This window comes from Neurospora tetraspora, assembly GCF_033439725.1.
Source record: "Neurospora tetraspora strain CBS 560.94 chromosome Unknown B0H65scaffold_1, whole genome shotgun sequence".
NCBI lineage: Eukaryota > Fungi > Ascomycota > Sordariomycetes > Sordariales > Sordariaceae > Neurospora > Neurospora tetraspora.
In genome coordinates, this window is record NW_026944383.1 from 611,818 (window position 1) to 624,342 (window position 12,525).

At 44.2% G+C, this 12,525-nt stretch overlaps 3 protein-coding genes across 3 annotated transcripts; all 3 read right to left on the reverse strand.

Moving 5' to 3' along the window:
• Nucleotides 1-364: 364 nt before the first annotated feature.
• B0H65DRAFT_5263 (uncharacterized protein) lies at nt 365-1,398 on the reverse strand. The gene has a single exon (XM_062828856.1). It carries the CDS (start codon nt 1,282-1,284, stop codon nt 757-759), a length of 528 nt encoding a protein of 175 aa, XP_062685620.1. The 5' UTR covers nt 1,285-1,398; the 3' UTR covers nt 365-756.
• Nucleotides 1,398-4,215, reverse strand: B0H65DRAFT_5513 (uncharacterized protein). The gene is made up of 3 exons (XM_062829799.1): nt 3,796-4,215; nt 3,289-3,554; nt 1,398-3,234 (listed from the first exon to the last, which is right to left on the reverse strand). Exons 1-3 carry the CDS (start codon nt 3,964-3,966, stop codon nt 1,512-1,514), a joined length of 2,160 nt encoding a protein of 719 aa, XP_062685621.1. The 5' UTR covers nt 3,967-4,215; the 3' UTR covers nt 1,398-1,511.
• Nucleotides 4,216-5,318: 1,103 nt separating this feature from the next.
• B0H65DRAFT_437626 (uncharacterized protein) lies at nt 5,319-6,548 on the reverse strand (the record flags this gene model as incomplete). The annotated part of the gene is made up of 5 exons (XM_062825322.1): nt 5,319-5,340; nt 5,438-5,480; nt 5,715-5,928; nt 6,060-6,140; nt 6,513-6,548. The coding sequence occupies 5 exons, from the start codon at nt 6,546-6,548 to the stop codon at nt 5,319-5,321; spliced, it is 396 nt and encodes a 131-aa protein (XP_062685622.1).
• Nucleotides 6,549-12,525: the final 5,977 nt, after the last annotated feature.

Genomic DNA, 12,525 nt, shown 5'->3' on the forward strand with positions numbered 1-12,525 from the left:
GAAATACCTTTTATGATCAAAAGTTGAGGTAAATGCTGGAATGGGTTCCGTCAACAAGGGAAAATGCGAGCGTTTGTGCCTAGAGAATGGGAAATCTGACTGGCTACGTACTGAAGGCGTTTGGTCATATTCCATCGAAGCTTTCAGCTCATTCTAAAAGAAACAACAACGGAGGTTTGCTACCGTGAGATAGGCAGTCCTCTCTTAGTTAGAGAAGAACAGAGGAGTGTCTTTCCCGAGCAAAGGAAACTTTGCGAGTGTTTGCGACTAGACAAGGGAAATCTGGCTGACTATTGTATGCTGAGACCGAAGCCGTTTGGTCATGTGTGAAAGAAACCAACAACATAAGATCACCAGGTTGAAGCTTTCTGCATCATAATAAGGAATACGGGCATTTGTTTCTCTATTCGTAGAGCGTTAGTTGCCTCGCTTCTTCTCTCCTTCATTTGGCTGATCAAAGTGTCCTTCCTATGTAGGTACAACTGCGACAACGCAGCGCAATACCTATCTGTCTGTCCCGTCTGGATTGGTACCTTCCACAGCTAAGGTCACCATCAATGGCTCGCGCTCAAAACCACCATACCATCAGTCAAAGATGAGCAACGACGACTCTCATGAAACACACACACACTCTCTTTCCCTGCCTGCTTGGCCAGCATGATGGAACTTGATATGATCTGATTAAACGCCTGATTCCCTCCCCATCTTCGACCCTCATGTCAGTTCCCGTCCCGCCTCTTTCGCTTCCTCTTCATTTCATGCTCGTCTCGTGTAATGACCATCGCAAAAAAAGAACTCAAACTCCAGAAGACAAAAGCCACAAAATCCAGGACTGGGGAATGTAGACTTAAAATATCCATTCCACCTCAGATTGGTATCCAGGTCTACGTCTACCAGGAACAGCACGTAGGTAGTGTCGCCCAGTAGACGTGTTAGACCAAAAAAAAGCAGCTCAAGAAAGAACCAAAAAAAGAAAAAAAAAGAAGAAAAAACCAGAAGACACCGAGTTGAAAACAAAAGCCAAGCCCTGAAAAAGCAAACCCGCCTAGGCCCAACCATGGGGTATTTTTGAATGCGTGCGCCATGCCTTTGATGCTTCGTAAACTGGAGAGAGAGAAAGACGGCCTCTGAATCCTGCTTCTTCCGATTTTCCGACAACTGCCAGAAGGACCGTATGTAGGCCATGAACCGGGGAACAAGGTAGAGGAAAAAAAGAAAAGAGAAAAAAGACCAAAAGCAAAAACAAATGCCATCATGATATACCCTTTTCAATTGCTGTTCCATAAGTCATGTCGAACCTCTGCCACTTCTTGCGAATCCTGTCAACGGGCTCCTGGAGAGAAACCAAACGCCAAAGTGTTGTCTTCCATGCCATGAAAACTTCTCTAATGTGCCGACGCCTTGGCAATATTATGTGATGAGTTGCGCCCGTACTCCTCTGTAGATCGTTCGTCTTTATCTTCTTGCAAGTCCTTCCCCGCCTCTTTCTGTTCGTGGTCTTCATGAGGCTCCTAGTCATTCCCAAACGTGGCAGCGCTGTAGATTTCCTTCTTCTCAAGCTGAAGTCGAGCGTGCAGTCGCATAAGACTATCCACCTTATCTGGTGAAGGGTCTTCCGCACTACTGACCTCGCGGTGCAATGCCTCGTACCGGGTATATGCGCGCTTGAACTTTTCGGCCCTGCTGAGGAGATCCGGGTCGAGGCATGGGCGCTTAGAGCCGATATTGCCGGATGCGTAGTCGGACGGCGCAGGACGTTTCTTACTTCTGGATCCAACATCTTCATTGACGCTACCGGCATTGCTGCTTGCGCTGCTAACGATAACCTCACGGTCACGCTCGCGCTCACGCTCACGTTTCTGAGGCCTTGATACGATGGTCCGGCGATCTTCCTCGTTATCCGACGCATTGGTAGGCGGAGATGAGGCCAACGGCGAGGATTTCTGGGGACTGGCATATTTATTGCCCTTTGAAAGTGTGCTGCCAGACTTGCCCACGGCGTCAGGTCGTACTTTGGGTTTGGCCACCGGCTTGACACGTTGGCTAAGCGGAGTACCGGAGCTGGAGCTGTCGTCGTCCTCTGGATCCCGCGGGCGTTTTGACACCATCGGCTTGGTCGTTCTGGGGATGGGTTGAGCCCGAATTGTATCCCTGGTCTCCTCGACCTTCTTTTTCGCAACAGCCCTGACCGGAGCGGCCTTTGGCTTCTGGTTAGTCTTTGGGCTTGGAACCTCAATCGATTTTGCTGCTGTCTTGGACTTCTCCACGGGAGGACCAGACTTTTTGGGACCAGGCGCAGGCGCAGCAGTTCCTTGAGTCCTTCCTATGCTCTTCGAAAGGGGCACTTCGTCCTCGTCCGAATCAGAATCCGTGATAATCTCCTTGGAAAGAATACGCCCCCCCTTAGCAGCAGGCCCCTTTGACCCAGCGACCTTTGTAGGAGCCACCTTTGGTGATGCTACCCTAGGCGACGCCACCTTTGAAGCTGCTGCCTTGGCAGCACTCGGCCTCCCTGTCTTTTTGGCATTTGCGCTTGCCGTGGCAATACGCTTGGCCTGCGCAACCGAAGCCGACACTTTCTTCTTAGTGACGCCTGTCTGAGAGTTGGACCGCGACATCGGCTCTCCCTTCTCTGTCTCTGCGCCGCTGGGGCTGGCAGTGCCTGTGATTCGGTTCGGGGTCGGAGCTGATTGAATGTTCTTGGCGATAGTGGCATGAAGCTTGCTGAGACAGATCCCCTTTCCACGCTCTCCCTTCGGAAGCAGCTTCTGCCACAGCGGATCCGAGACACCCAACCGCATGCGATCATACTGTTTGATAGCGTTGTCGATGGCTTTTTGGCGGTCTTCGTCCGTGGCGTAGGCATATTCAAAAACATCCAGCTCTTTCCAGTACATTTTCTTGAGATCCCATTTTTGGAGATCCGAGTTGAAGTCAGCCACCTTGTTGAGAATTGGGTGAAACTCTTGCTCATCGCCGTCGTATTTTGCGAGAAGTTCTTCGAATGTCAGGGGTTGGGCTGCAAGCTCGTGGATAATGGGAAATTTCTGTTGTTTCAGTCGGTCACCAGGGCCGTTGCTGGTAGGACCCAGAGAAGGTGAACCAAGCCCACTCAACGCAGGGCTGACAGAAATCGACCGAGACGCGCCATTGGTCTGTGGCCCCAGGAGTCTCGCCTTGCCAGGGTTGATTTTGGCACCCTTTTTGGAAGGTAGTCCCTCGACGATCAAAGCGCTGCAGAACATGTTAGTCACAGGCTCACGAGTAGTTCACCTCGGGAACACGTACGAATTCTCTCGCTTATCGGCCTCAACCTTGGCGAAGGAATTCTTCAGATTCTCGACTGCCCCTTCAATGCTGTTGGAAGGTTTGGCGGTTTGAGCCGCCTTGCGGGCCTTGGCCCTCTTGTAGTAGTCGAAGATTGACATGACTGGTCCCAAGACTCGTTGACCTCTTGTTGGCTTGTTGGGGTTGGTGTAGAACAACTCGTAGTCCACTGGTTCCGTTAGAAGGTCGGGCTGGAGAGGTACTTCCTGATCTTCAATGAGGATTGCCTGGAGCGAAACAGTTAACGGTGAGTGAGGAAAGAGAAAAAGAGGGGAGGAGAGTTGGCAGACAAGGCGCGGGGTAGGAAGGCAGCACAACAATAGAACTGAACATCTATTGAGTAGTGAACATGTTCTGAGTTTTGGGTGGAGACCCAGGTGCTATTGAGTGGCAGGTACAATAGCAATGGTCCATGCATCTGTTCTGAACAAGCTGAGGGCAAGGTGACAAGAGTCTCAACAAACTTACCGGATCGTCATTCAGTGCCAACTGGATCTTGCCCCCATTCTGTGCGCTCTCAATCATCTGCGCAACGAGTTCGGCGGATAAGGGCACCGCGAATGCGTGCGTCGGCCGCCGAGCCGCCATTTCGGTCGGACCCTCAAGAAGAAGGCCATTGTCGGGTATTGTCAGCGACATCTTGGGCAGATTCACTCAATCACTAATCCGCGTCTGCCAAAATCCCTCCTCTTGTCTTTCCTTTCCCTAGAGGCTCTCTCCTCCTTCGCCACTCCTATGTGTACGACACGATACTGGATACGGCGGGGTTCCCGTGCTGGAGCGGTGGCTCGAGGTCTTGTGCGAAAAGTGACAATTGTCCAGCGCCGAAACTTGTAACGGATCTTTACGGATCGCCGAGTGTCGTATGGTACGGTATAGTTGTATACTCAGTGCGCGGATGGGTACGGTGTTGGGCGTCGCTTCATCGTCCTCGCGTGGACTCGCTGGGCTTGTGACCAGGGACGGTCGATCGGATCGTCGTCGGATGTGGTAAGATGCGACTTGAACAGGCACTTGGGTGTTAGACTTGGTTTTGGAAAAGCTGATAGGCGAGAGCAAGGGGAGATTCAACGTCAACGGGCCCGGAAGTCGCAAGGAAGAGTAGGCAGACGGTGAGGGTGCCGTGCTTCTCGGAAGAAAAGGGCGGCGTGAGGGGAATGACAACAGCGAACCTTCAAGGCTAACACAAGCGAGAACGGGGCGGAAGCCGTACCGAAGTCGGATTACCTAGTGACAAGGCGCACACAAGAGAGGCAGAGGCGAGGCACCCAAGAATGACAGCAACTGGCCCTGGACGGCGGCATCAGATGACGAGAGGCAGACGAGAGGACGAGAGGAGGACGGAGTGACTAAGGCACAACGCAACGTCGAAGAGAACCTGGACGACAAGAACGTGAACCCGGAAGAGGAAGGGCGGAGGTCAAGAACGGGAAGTCAGGTTGGGAGTGGAAGCGAAGTGGTGAGAGTGGAGAGTGGAGGTGGTTGCAGGAGGATGATCCACCCCGTTCCCAAAGGGTACCTCTGGTGTGGAATACAGCCCGGGTTACTGTGGTACACTTTTGGTGTACAGGTGCTGAGAGGTGGTACGGGGGCGTCCGGGGAGCACGGGGTGCACGGGGTACCTCGATGGATCTGCTATGATCGAAAGGATGGAACGGATGGGGACGAAACGAAGTGGAAGCAACTATCTAAAAGGCAGGAACCACGCTAACCTGGGATTTCCCTCCATCAATGGTGTGGGCGGTACTTTCCCTTCTGGGCTGGCAGGCTGAGAATACCTTACCGTCTCTAGCCTAACCGCAGCGCTTGCGACATCGATCCGCTACACCACCTCATCCGCCCTTTGTTGTCCAGTCTTGACCAGGGCCGCGGCTCTCACAACGCCCCTCCATTTTCACCCTAACCCCGGGCCTCTTGCGGTTGAGTGTGGTTTGGTTCTTTTTTGCTGCAGCAACTTGGGTTTGCTGCCAATCTGCTGCTAATGGCGCAAACTAGGGGGCAGGCAAAAGCAGACTGTGAGTGGAATTGGTATTGAACGACCCCTGGTGATGTGGTCTGAGGTAAGGCGGTATCGCCAGGTACACGGTGGGCCGCCCCGTTCAATCCTTACTGTCCAGCCACGAGCCAGCTCAGGGCACCGCCGGGCAGCACACCTACACAACAATGAAGCTGGCGATGCGCGAGGTGGGGCACAGCACTTGGCTGATGGCTCACTCACCCAGTCACCCTCCCGCTGTTCTGGGCAACGAACGGGCACCTCTCCCGCACCTCAGCACCTCCTCTGATCCCATCACTTCCATTCTGTCTGACTTTTCCACTTTTGTTGCGCAAAGTTCCATTTTGTTCAAGGCTTCAAGCCATTCACAAAGAGAGAGAGAGTCACTCACCAGGGCACTCTTGGCCAGGTGCCATCTCGTGTCCGACAGGGGACAGGGGTTGCGGGTGAGCAGCAACTTGCATGCGCCAGAGCAGCTCAAAGCCCGGCATCATGCCCGCATTTGCGAATCTGCGAATCGACACAGGAAACGACAAAAAGGAACAGCGGTGTTCTTCATCTTGGATTTTCGCCTGGCGCTGTTCTGTTTCGTTGACTTGCTTTCTCTGTTTTGAGTAGTATTGGGTATATATGTTACGGTAGGTTGCGGAGTACAAAGGTCGGTATATACCGGGCCTGTATTGAAGGGTACAACGATGGAAACGAAGACAATGGTTGCACCAAAGTACGTGCGTACCTTTTGAGTCTTGGGGCCTCCCAATTGAGGGACCTTTGACGTGGGCTTGTGTTTTCCATCTCCAGTTTGGACTTGCGAATGCTACCCAACCGTCGTCCACGCTTACGTTCGATGGATGTCCTGATCGCTCTTCCGTTGTACATACGGGAATACGGATAGGTATCGCTTCCTCCGCTGATCTTTCTCCATGTTAACGCAAGCCCTCACACGTTAATTCTGGGTTTGAAGACCCTTAAGGGACACCAACGATGATCAAATGAACAGCAGCTTAGAGTTGGTAAGTCGCCGGCGAGAATCAAAAAAGACATCCGGACGCCGGCGTGCCTTCGCCTGTCTGAGTCACAAAGCAGCGGCTTGGTATGCCGGTTCTACATGCCCGTACCTCACTCCGTACATCTGCTAGGTAAGCTTGGTCTGACTGTCAACCTTCGATCCTACGATGTAAGTATATACCTCTTTGCTCCAACGCAAGATGCGGACACAAAGCATGGCGGATGTCCTGCCTGAAATAGTACCTGCCCGCCGTACTGTGACAGTCTTTAAAACTGTGTACATCGCTTGTGGCTCTGGAATTGCCCGGCCGCCAAGTTTCATCGTCGGCTTTGTGTTTATCTCGCCAAGTTCCAGAGGGCCCAGCCAACTGTCAAACTTGGGTGGAAATTGGCGAAACCCCTTTGCAATTATATGCCACAAATATGGCGAATAATATCTATAGTAAGGGTGTTTCCTGAGAATCCGATGCCAGATTATAGCCCAGCTTCTTTATGATCCCCGCCTCGACCCCCTCTTCTTCATGCTTCATTCATGCCGACGAAGAGCATCTCGCTGGGTGGTGGAGTACCTCTACCGCATCCTCTCATTCAAGTCAGATTTATCCTTCCCACATACGGTCTAGTAGATCGGGGAAAGGACCTGCATGCCGGAGCGCCAACGTAGCAGATGGGGCTGACAGACTTAGCGAGACCACTCAAGACGACTGGCAAGTTCCAGCATGCGGGTGACTCGCAGCGGATGGCAGGACAGCACAGCTCCTAAACTTGAGTAGGACTAGTGGGACAAGGGGGGGATAAATCCGACTTGAATGAGAGGATGCGGTACCACAGCGAACTTCCACTTCCCTTCATCACAAGGCCCGGAACCCCAGCCGGGGCAATCCCGCTCTCGGGGCAATCCGCTCCTAGCGATGAAAATCACCGTCCATTCACACACACAATAAGGGCCTGATCGGCTCGCGTGCACGCGTCGTATGCCTCGAAGTCTATTGGAGTTATACACCGCTAAAACCCCCTTAAAACTTCCTTACTATGTGACTTTACTACGTTTAATATAACTAAATAGAATCGTTATAGAGATTGTTAAAGTCTATTAAAATCTATTACGTTGTATAAAAATCTACTTCGTACCTCTATAATAATTATATAGGAGTGCGTAAACGAAGTAAGGCGATACCTTATAAAATATAGTAACCCTCTAGCGCTATCCTAAAATAGTATAAATAATTCTATTTACAGAATCTACTACCCTATCTAACAAATTTGCAACGTAGTAATCTTCTAAAGACTATTACATATACTTTTTAATTAGAAAATACTAGAAAGTAAGTAATTTAGGCTATATCTATAGTATTAGGCATCCTTATTATATTCTTAACCATAAGGTTAATATAACTACGTAATATACTACCGCCTGCGTATACCGTTTGTATTAGAAGCTATACTGCTATCTAATAATAATATTTTATATAGGAATTAAAGTAACAAAACCGACTACATTAATATACATTAGCCGCTATACTTAAAAACGAAGAATATAATACTTATATAGAAAAAGGAGAAGAGGGGGATAAGGCAATAGAAATATATAGAAGGAAAATCTTACTAGTCTTTACTACCTAGGTTATTGCTACCGTCACTACAATAATAGGAGGGAGGTATGACAATAACCCTAAAGTTATTAACGAAGGTAGCCTAAAGGCTAATTAACGTTTTGCCTAATATTTATTAAAAGGGTACGAGAGGAGCTTCTTCGAACTCTTTCGAATAATTAAAATTAAATTTATTAATTCAACGGGGTAAATACGTAAAAAGGGTAATATATATAATATTAAATATTAATCGGTTAAATTTAAATTAATAATCTTTTTATAAATCGTTGCATTTAATAAACTTTAACGATAGGCCGCTTATTACTTTATAATAGCGTAATTAATAATATCGAATATTATTTCGAAACTATTTATTAACCTTTGTTATATTCTATAATGAATTCGTTGTACAACTAAATAATAATTTCGTATCGCCAGAAATCGAATTCAATATTAAAGGAAATTGATTTTTAGGTAGGGTAATCGGTACTATCGATAATACCTATATTTATACGAAGGTACTAAAAAAAAAACCAAATAAAATAGCGTAACCAAAAGGGATTTATTTCTTAGAAGGTATTTACTACTATTCGATTTAATAATTCCTTTTTATACGTATTCGCTAGCGTAGAAAGGTTAATACAAAATTCGAAATTACTTCGTATTATATTACTCTACAATTTCAAAATACCCCCCAAACGATTTTACCTAGCCGACGTAGGTTTTAACTAGTAAGAGGGAATCCTAATTTCGTTTTCTAATATACAATACTATTTCTAAAATTAGAAGGAAGCCTTCGGGGATAAAAAATCCAAGATAAAGAAGGATTTATATAATCTAAAGGATAGTAAAAATTGTATATTAATCGAATAAATATTTAATTAATTCAAAAGGATATCGAAATTAATACGAGAGTCAGCGCTAGAATACCCTATTAATATTTAAATCGATTTTATATACGCGGTTACGGATCTATATAATTTTATTTATTATTAACGATATAAACGAATTAATAAGGGAGAAGAAGAATTTATTAGGATTTTAGAATTAACAAAGAGACGAATAAATAATAATTTTATAGAGGATCCTATTGTAATACGTATTAATATTATATATATTGCTTAAATTAATTAGTAGCGATATTTAGCGAAAAAGTAAGAAAGGTAAAAGAGGGGGAGAAAAGGGGAGAAAATATAAAAGAGGGTAAATTTAAATTAATCTATTAATAATTAAATTTGAATAAAATACTAATTCTAATACTTTTAAATTTAAAAATTTAAAAATAAAACGGCTATAAGTACAAATACTATAGAGCGCTAAAATTACAAAAGGGATACGAATTTAATTGCCCTACTAAAATGGGAATTAAAGGACGCTAACATTTTTTAACCAATATAATACGCTACATTTAAAATATATAGACTATATATATTTATAAATAATCTAGGGAAATAGCTCCTATAGACCCTAATTGTATATTGAATAATAATTAACGTATTAAAATCCGACTTTTTAAATTTAATAAAATGTTTAGGATTTTATAATTTTTAAATAGAAATAAATAACCCCCTCTACTCTATTCTATTCTATTCGTCCTTATTACTACTCCGCGCCCTTCTTTCTTTCTTCTTTTCCTCTCTTACCGCCTTTATTAACCGCTTTAATTTTACGGGTTTAAATTTATTATTTATTGCGTTCTATAAAATAGCCTCCTCCTTCGATAATTTTTAAGATATATTTAGAACTATCTCTAGCGAGAAATCCTTCGTAAAGTTATATTAAAAGTCCCTAACTGCTATTTTAATATCGACCGCGCCGACAAATTTCGCATTATTAATCGATTTAATTACTTCGCTAATAAACTTTATAATAAAGGTATTATTTTACCTAACGGATATTTTTTTAATTAATTATATTGTATTAAAATAAGATAGTAAGGGGAAATCCTCTTCGTTACCTTCCGCCTCGCTATTATTACTTTTATTACTCTAGAAATTAGGGTCTTCAATACATTACTTTTTAACGCGCTTAATTATTCGCTTTTTTCGCGCCTTTTTATTACGAACTACCTTTTTCTCCTTAGCAGTTAAACCGCGTCTATTCTAATTAGTAATAAGTAAATCTCTTTTACTTCCCTTATTTATAAATATTTTTACTAACCGGACGTAAAACCTAATTGCTCTCTTATTAACGAAAATCTCTATTAAAAAATCGTACCTATTATTACTAATAAGTACGTAATAACTATGCCTCATCCAAGTACCCTTAGTATTATTAAATTCTTTAATAAAAAACTCCTAATAATTAGTAGAATACTTTACCCTATTACTTTTATAATTAAAGGTAGTATTAATATAGCCCTCTACTATCTGTTTTACGTACTTAATATATATTTTAAGCTGCTAGAACGCGTTTTAATATATTTCCTAAAGAATTACCCTATCCTCCTCCTCCTAATGCTTTTATACCTATAAAGTGAATTTATCTACCTACTTCTCGTATTTATTATATAAGAATCCTTTACCTATCTTTTAAATCCTTATAAACCCCTTCCTATAAGATACTTTAGTTAATTTAATAAATTTATAGTAAGTTTCTATAAACTAATTATACATTGAATTCTATTTCTTTTAATTAACTACTAGTATTCCTAATTTGGTATTAGATATTCGAAACCACTTACATATTTTATATACGGTTTCTACCGCATTATCATTATTATCATCGTCGAAGGTAATAGGCTTCAATAATATACTAAGCGGGTTAACAGTATCAAAAGATTTAATAGCATTAGAAAATATAAGACTACCAGGGAAATCGTACTCTATATAATCGTTAATAACCTCCTATATAGTACGTAAAAAGGACGATAAATAAAGTATAAACTCTAGTATGGTTATAACGTATATATATATTATAATAATAATTATAATTATTATAAGAAGAGGCACGCTGGTACTAGCAATACTGATAAATAATACGAATTATAATTAGGAATCCCTATATTACTAAATGTAACGGGGACAGCACAGTTAACATAGGTACTAGTCGTATAGTTTAATTAAGGTTCTATAAAGAAGGAAAATTCTATCCAAGAAGCGGCTCTACCGGAGATGCGAGGTTTTAATGGGGGCTATACAGACATAGCCACGGCGCCTTATAATAGCTCTAGTCGATAACCAGAACGCTACAGCCTGGGCCTTAGCCCCATGACACTAAGAATATTATTAGGAATACTTATACTACTAGGTTCTATATTAGGGGTTATATTAGAAATTCCTATATATAAGGCTTTATATTACTACGGCGGCTAGTAATAATTGTCATGGTGGTGGCAGACCACTACACTAACTAGCCCGTGTCCCCGCAAAAGGGTACAAGTAACCGAAGCTGGCAATTCGGTCGCTCAAGTGGTCTTATATAGTTGTAATGACAGATGCATCCCACAAATGCCATCACAATAATATTATTAGGAGTATTAAGAAGGCTTATACTAAGAGCTATACTAACTATACTACTCAGCGGGTTACTAACTCTAATTTGGATACTAATTTATCGTCGTTATCGTCGTCGTCGTTAATATTGATATACAGCAGTTTACATTATAGTGGTCAAAAGTAGAGCCTTAATACTATATTAGAATTACGTTATTAATAACCCTTATCAATAACCCTTCTTCGCTATAGCTATACAATCCTATAGAGTAGCTTGAATACTCTAATACATTATACTATATTAGGGATAGCTAGGTTTTTATAATTCCACATACTAAAATTACGGTATAAAGGCCAACCCCCTACAATGGATCCACCACCCTCGCTAGTATCTTTTCCAATAGACTTGCACACTTTCTGCGTTGCGTGCACGCGAGCCGATCAGGCCCTAAGTACCCGCCGACCAGTGACATACTGTGCCGTGGCACCGATCTGTTGCACACCCAGATCCCATTGGTCTAACACAACTGCTGAGAGTGCCGAGAAGCATTTCGCGAACGGCGATGTGAATTCTCTTCAGAAGGAATTACCACTGCTGGAAGAAATGAGACGGCCCCCGCGAGCGCCAATATCAGAGAGTGGTTGGCGGCGCTCTGTTGCGGCGAGACTTGGTTCAGGGCTGCAGACATGATGTGTGTAGGGAGTGGCTGGTCAGCATGAGCCACTCTCAGCAACGAGCAACGAGCGGCAGCAGCCGGCACCTCGACGATACACAAGACATGAAGTGGAACTGAATGAAGCAATTGAACCAGCAGCCGTTATTGCGCCAATTGTCCCATCTTACCTATGCCACGCTTCGTACAAAATAAAAGGGACATGGCCAGTAGGTAGAGGTAATTACGTCAGTCCTGGCTTGCGAAAGTGTCCACCCTGAACCTAAGCAATGCTCCATCGCTGCACAACCGGTGCCTGGGGCTGGGACACCATTATAAGAGCGTATCTGACTGGCAATGTCGACTATTATATACTAAACTCTCCCAGAAATCGTTATTCCGAGATCCGAGTCGCTCGCGAGAGAGATGATACCCAAACAAGCGCGCGCCGTAACTACCTCTACCTCAACCTCAACCTCAACCTCAACCTCAACCTCAACCTCAACACAAGCGAA

What these genes read in the sequence shown, in the direction of transcription:
- B0H65DRAFT_5263 (XM_062828856.1), bottom strand. Translation starts at nt 1,284, where the DNA reads ATGGAACAGCAATTGAAAAGGGTATATCATGATGGCATTTGTTTTTGC.
- B0H65DRAFT_5513 (XM_062829799.1), bottom strand. Translation starts at nt 3,966, where the DNA reads ATGTCGCTGACAATACCCGACAATGGCCTTCTTCTTGAGGGTCCGACC. An exon ending in TGGCACTGAATGACGATCCG is followed by an intron (nt 3,555 to 3,795) that starts GTAAGTTTGTTG and finishes GTTTCGCTCCAG; the next exon opens with GCAATCCTCATTGAAGATCA. An exon ending in GCCGATAAGCGAGAGAATTC is followed by an intron (nt 3,235 to 3,288) that starts GTACGTGTTCCC and finishes CATGTTCTGCAG; the next exon opens with CGCTTTGATCGTCGAGGGAC.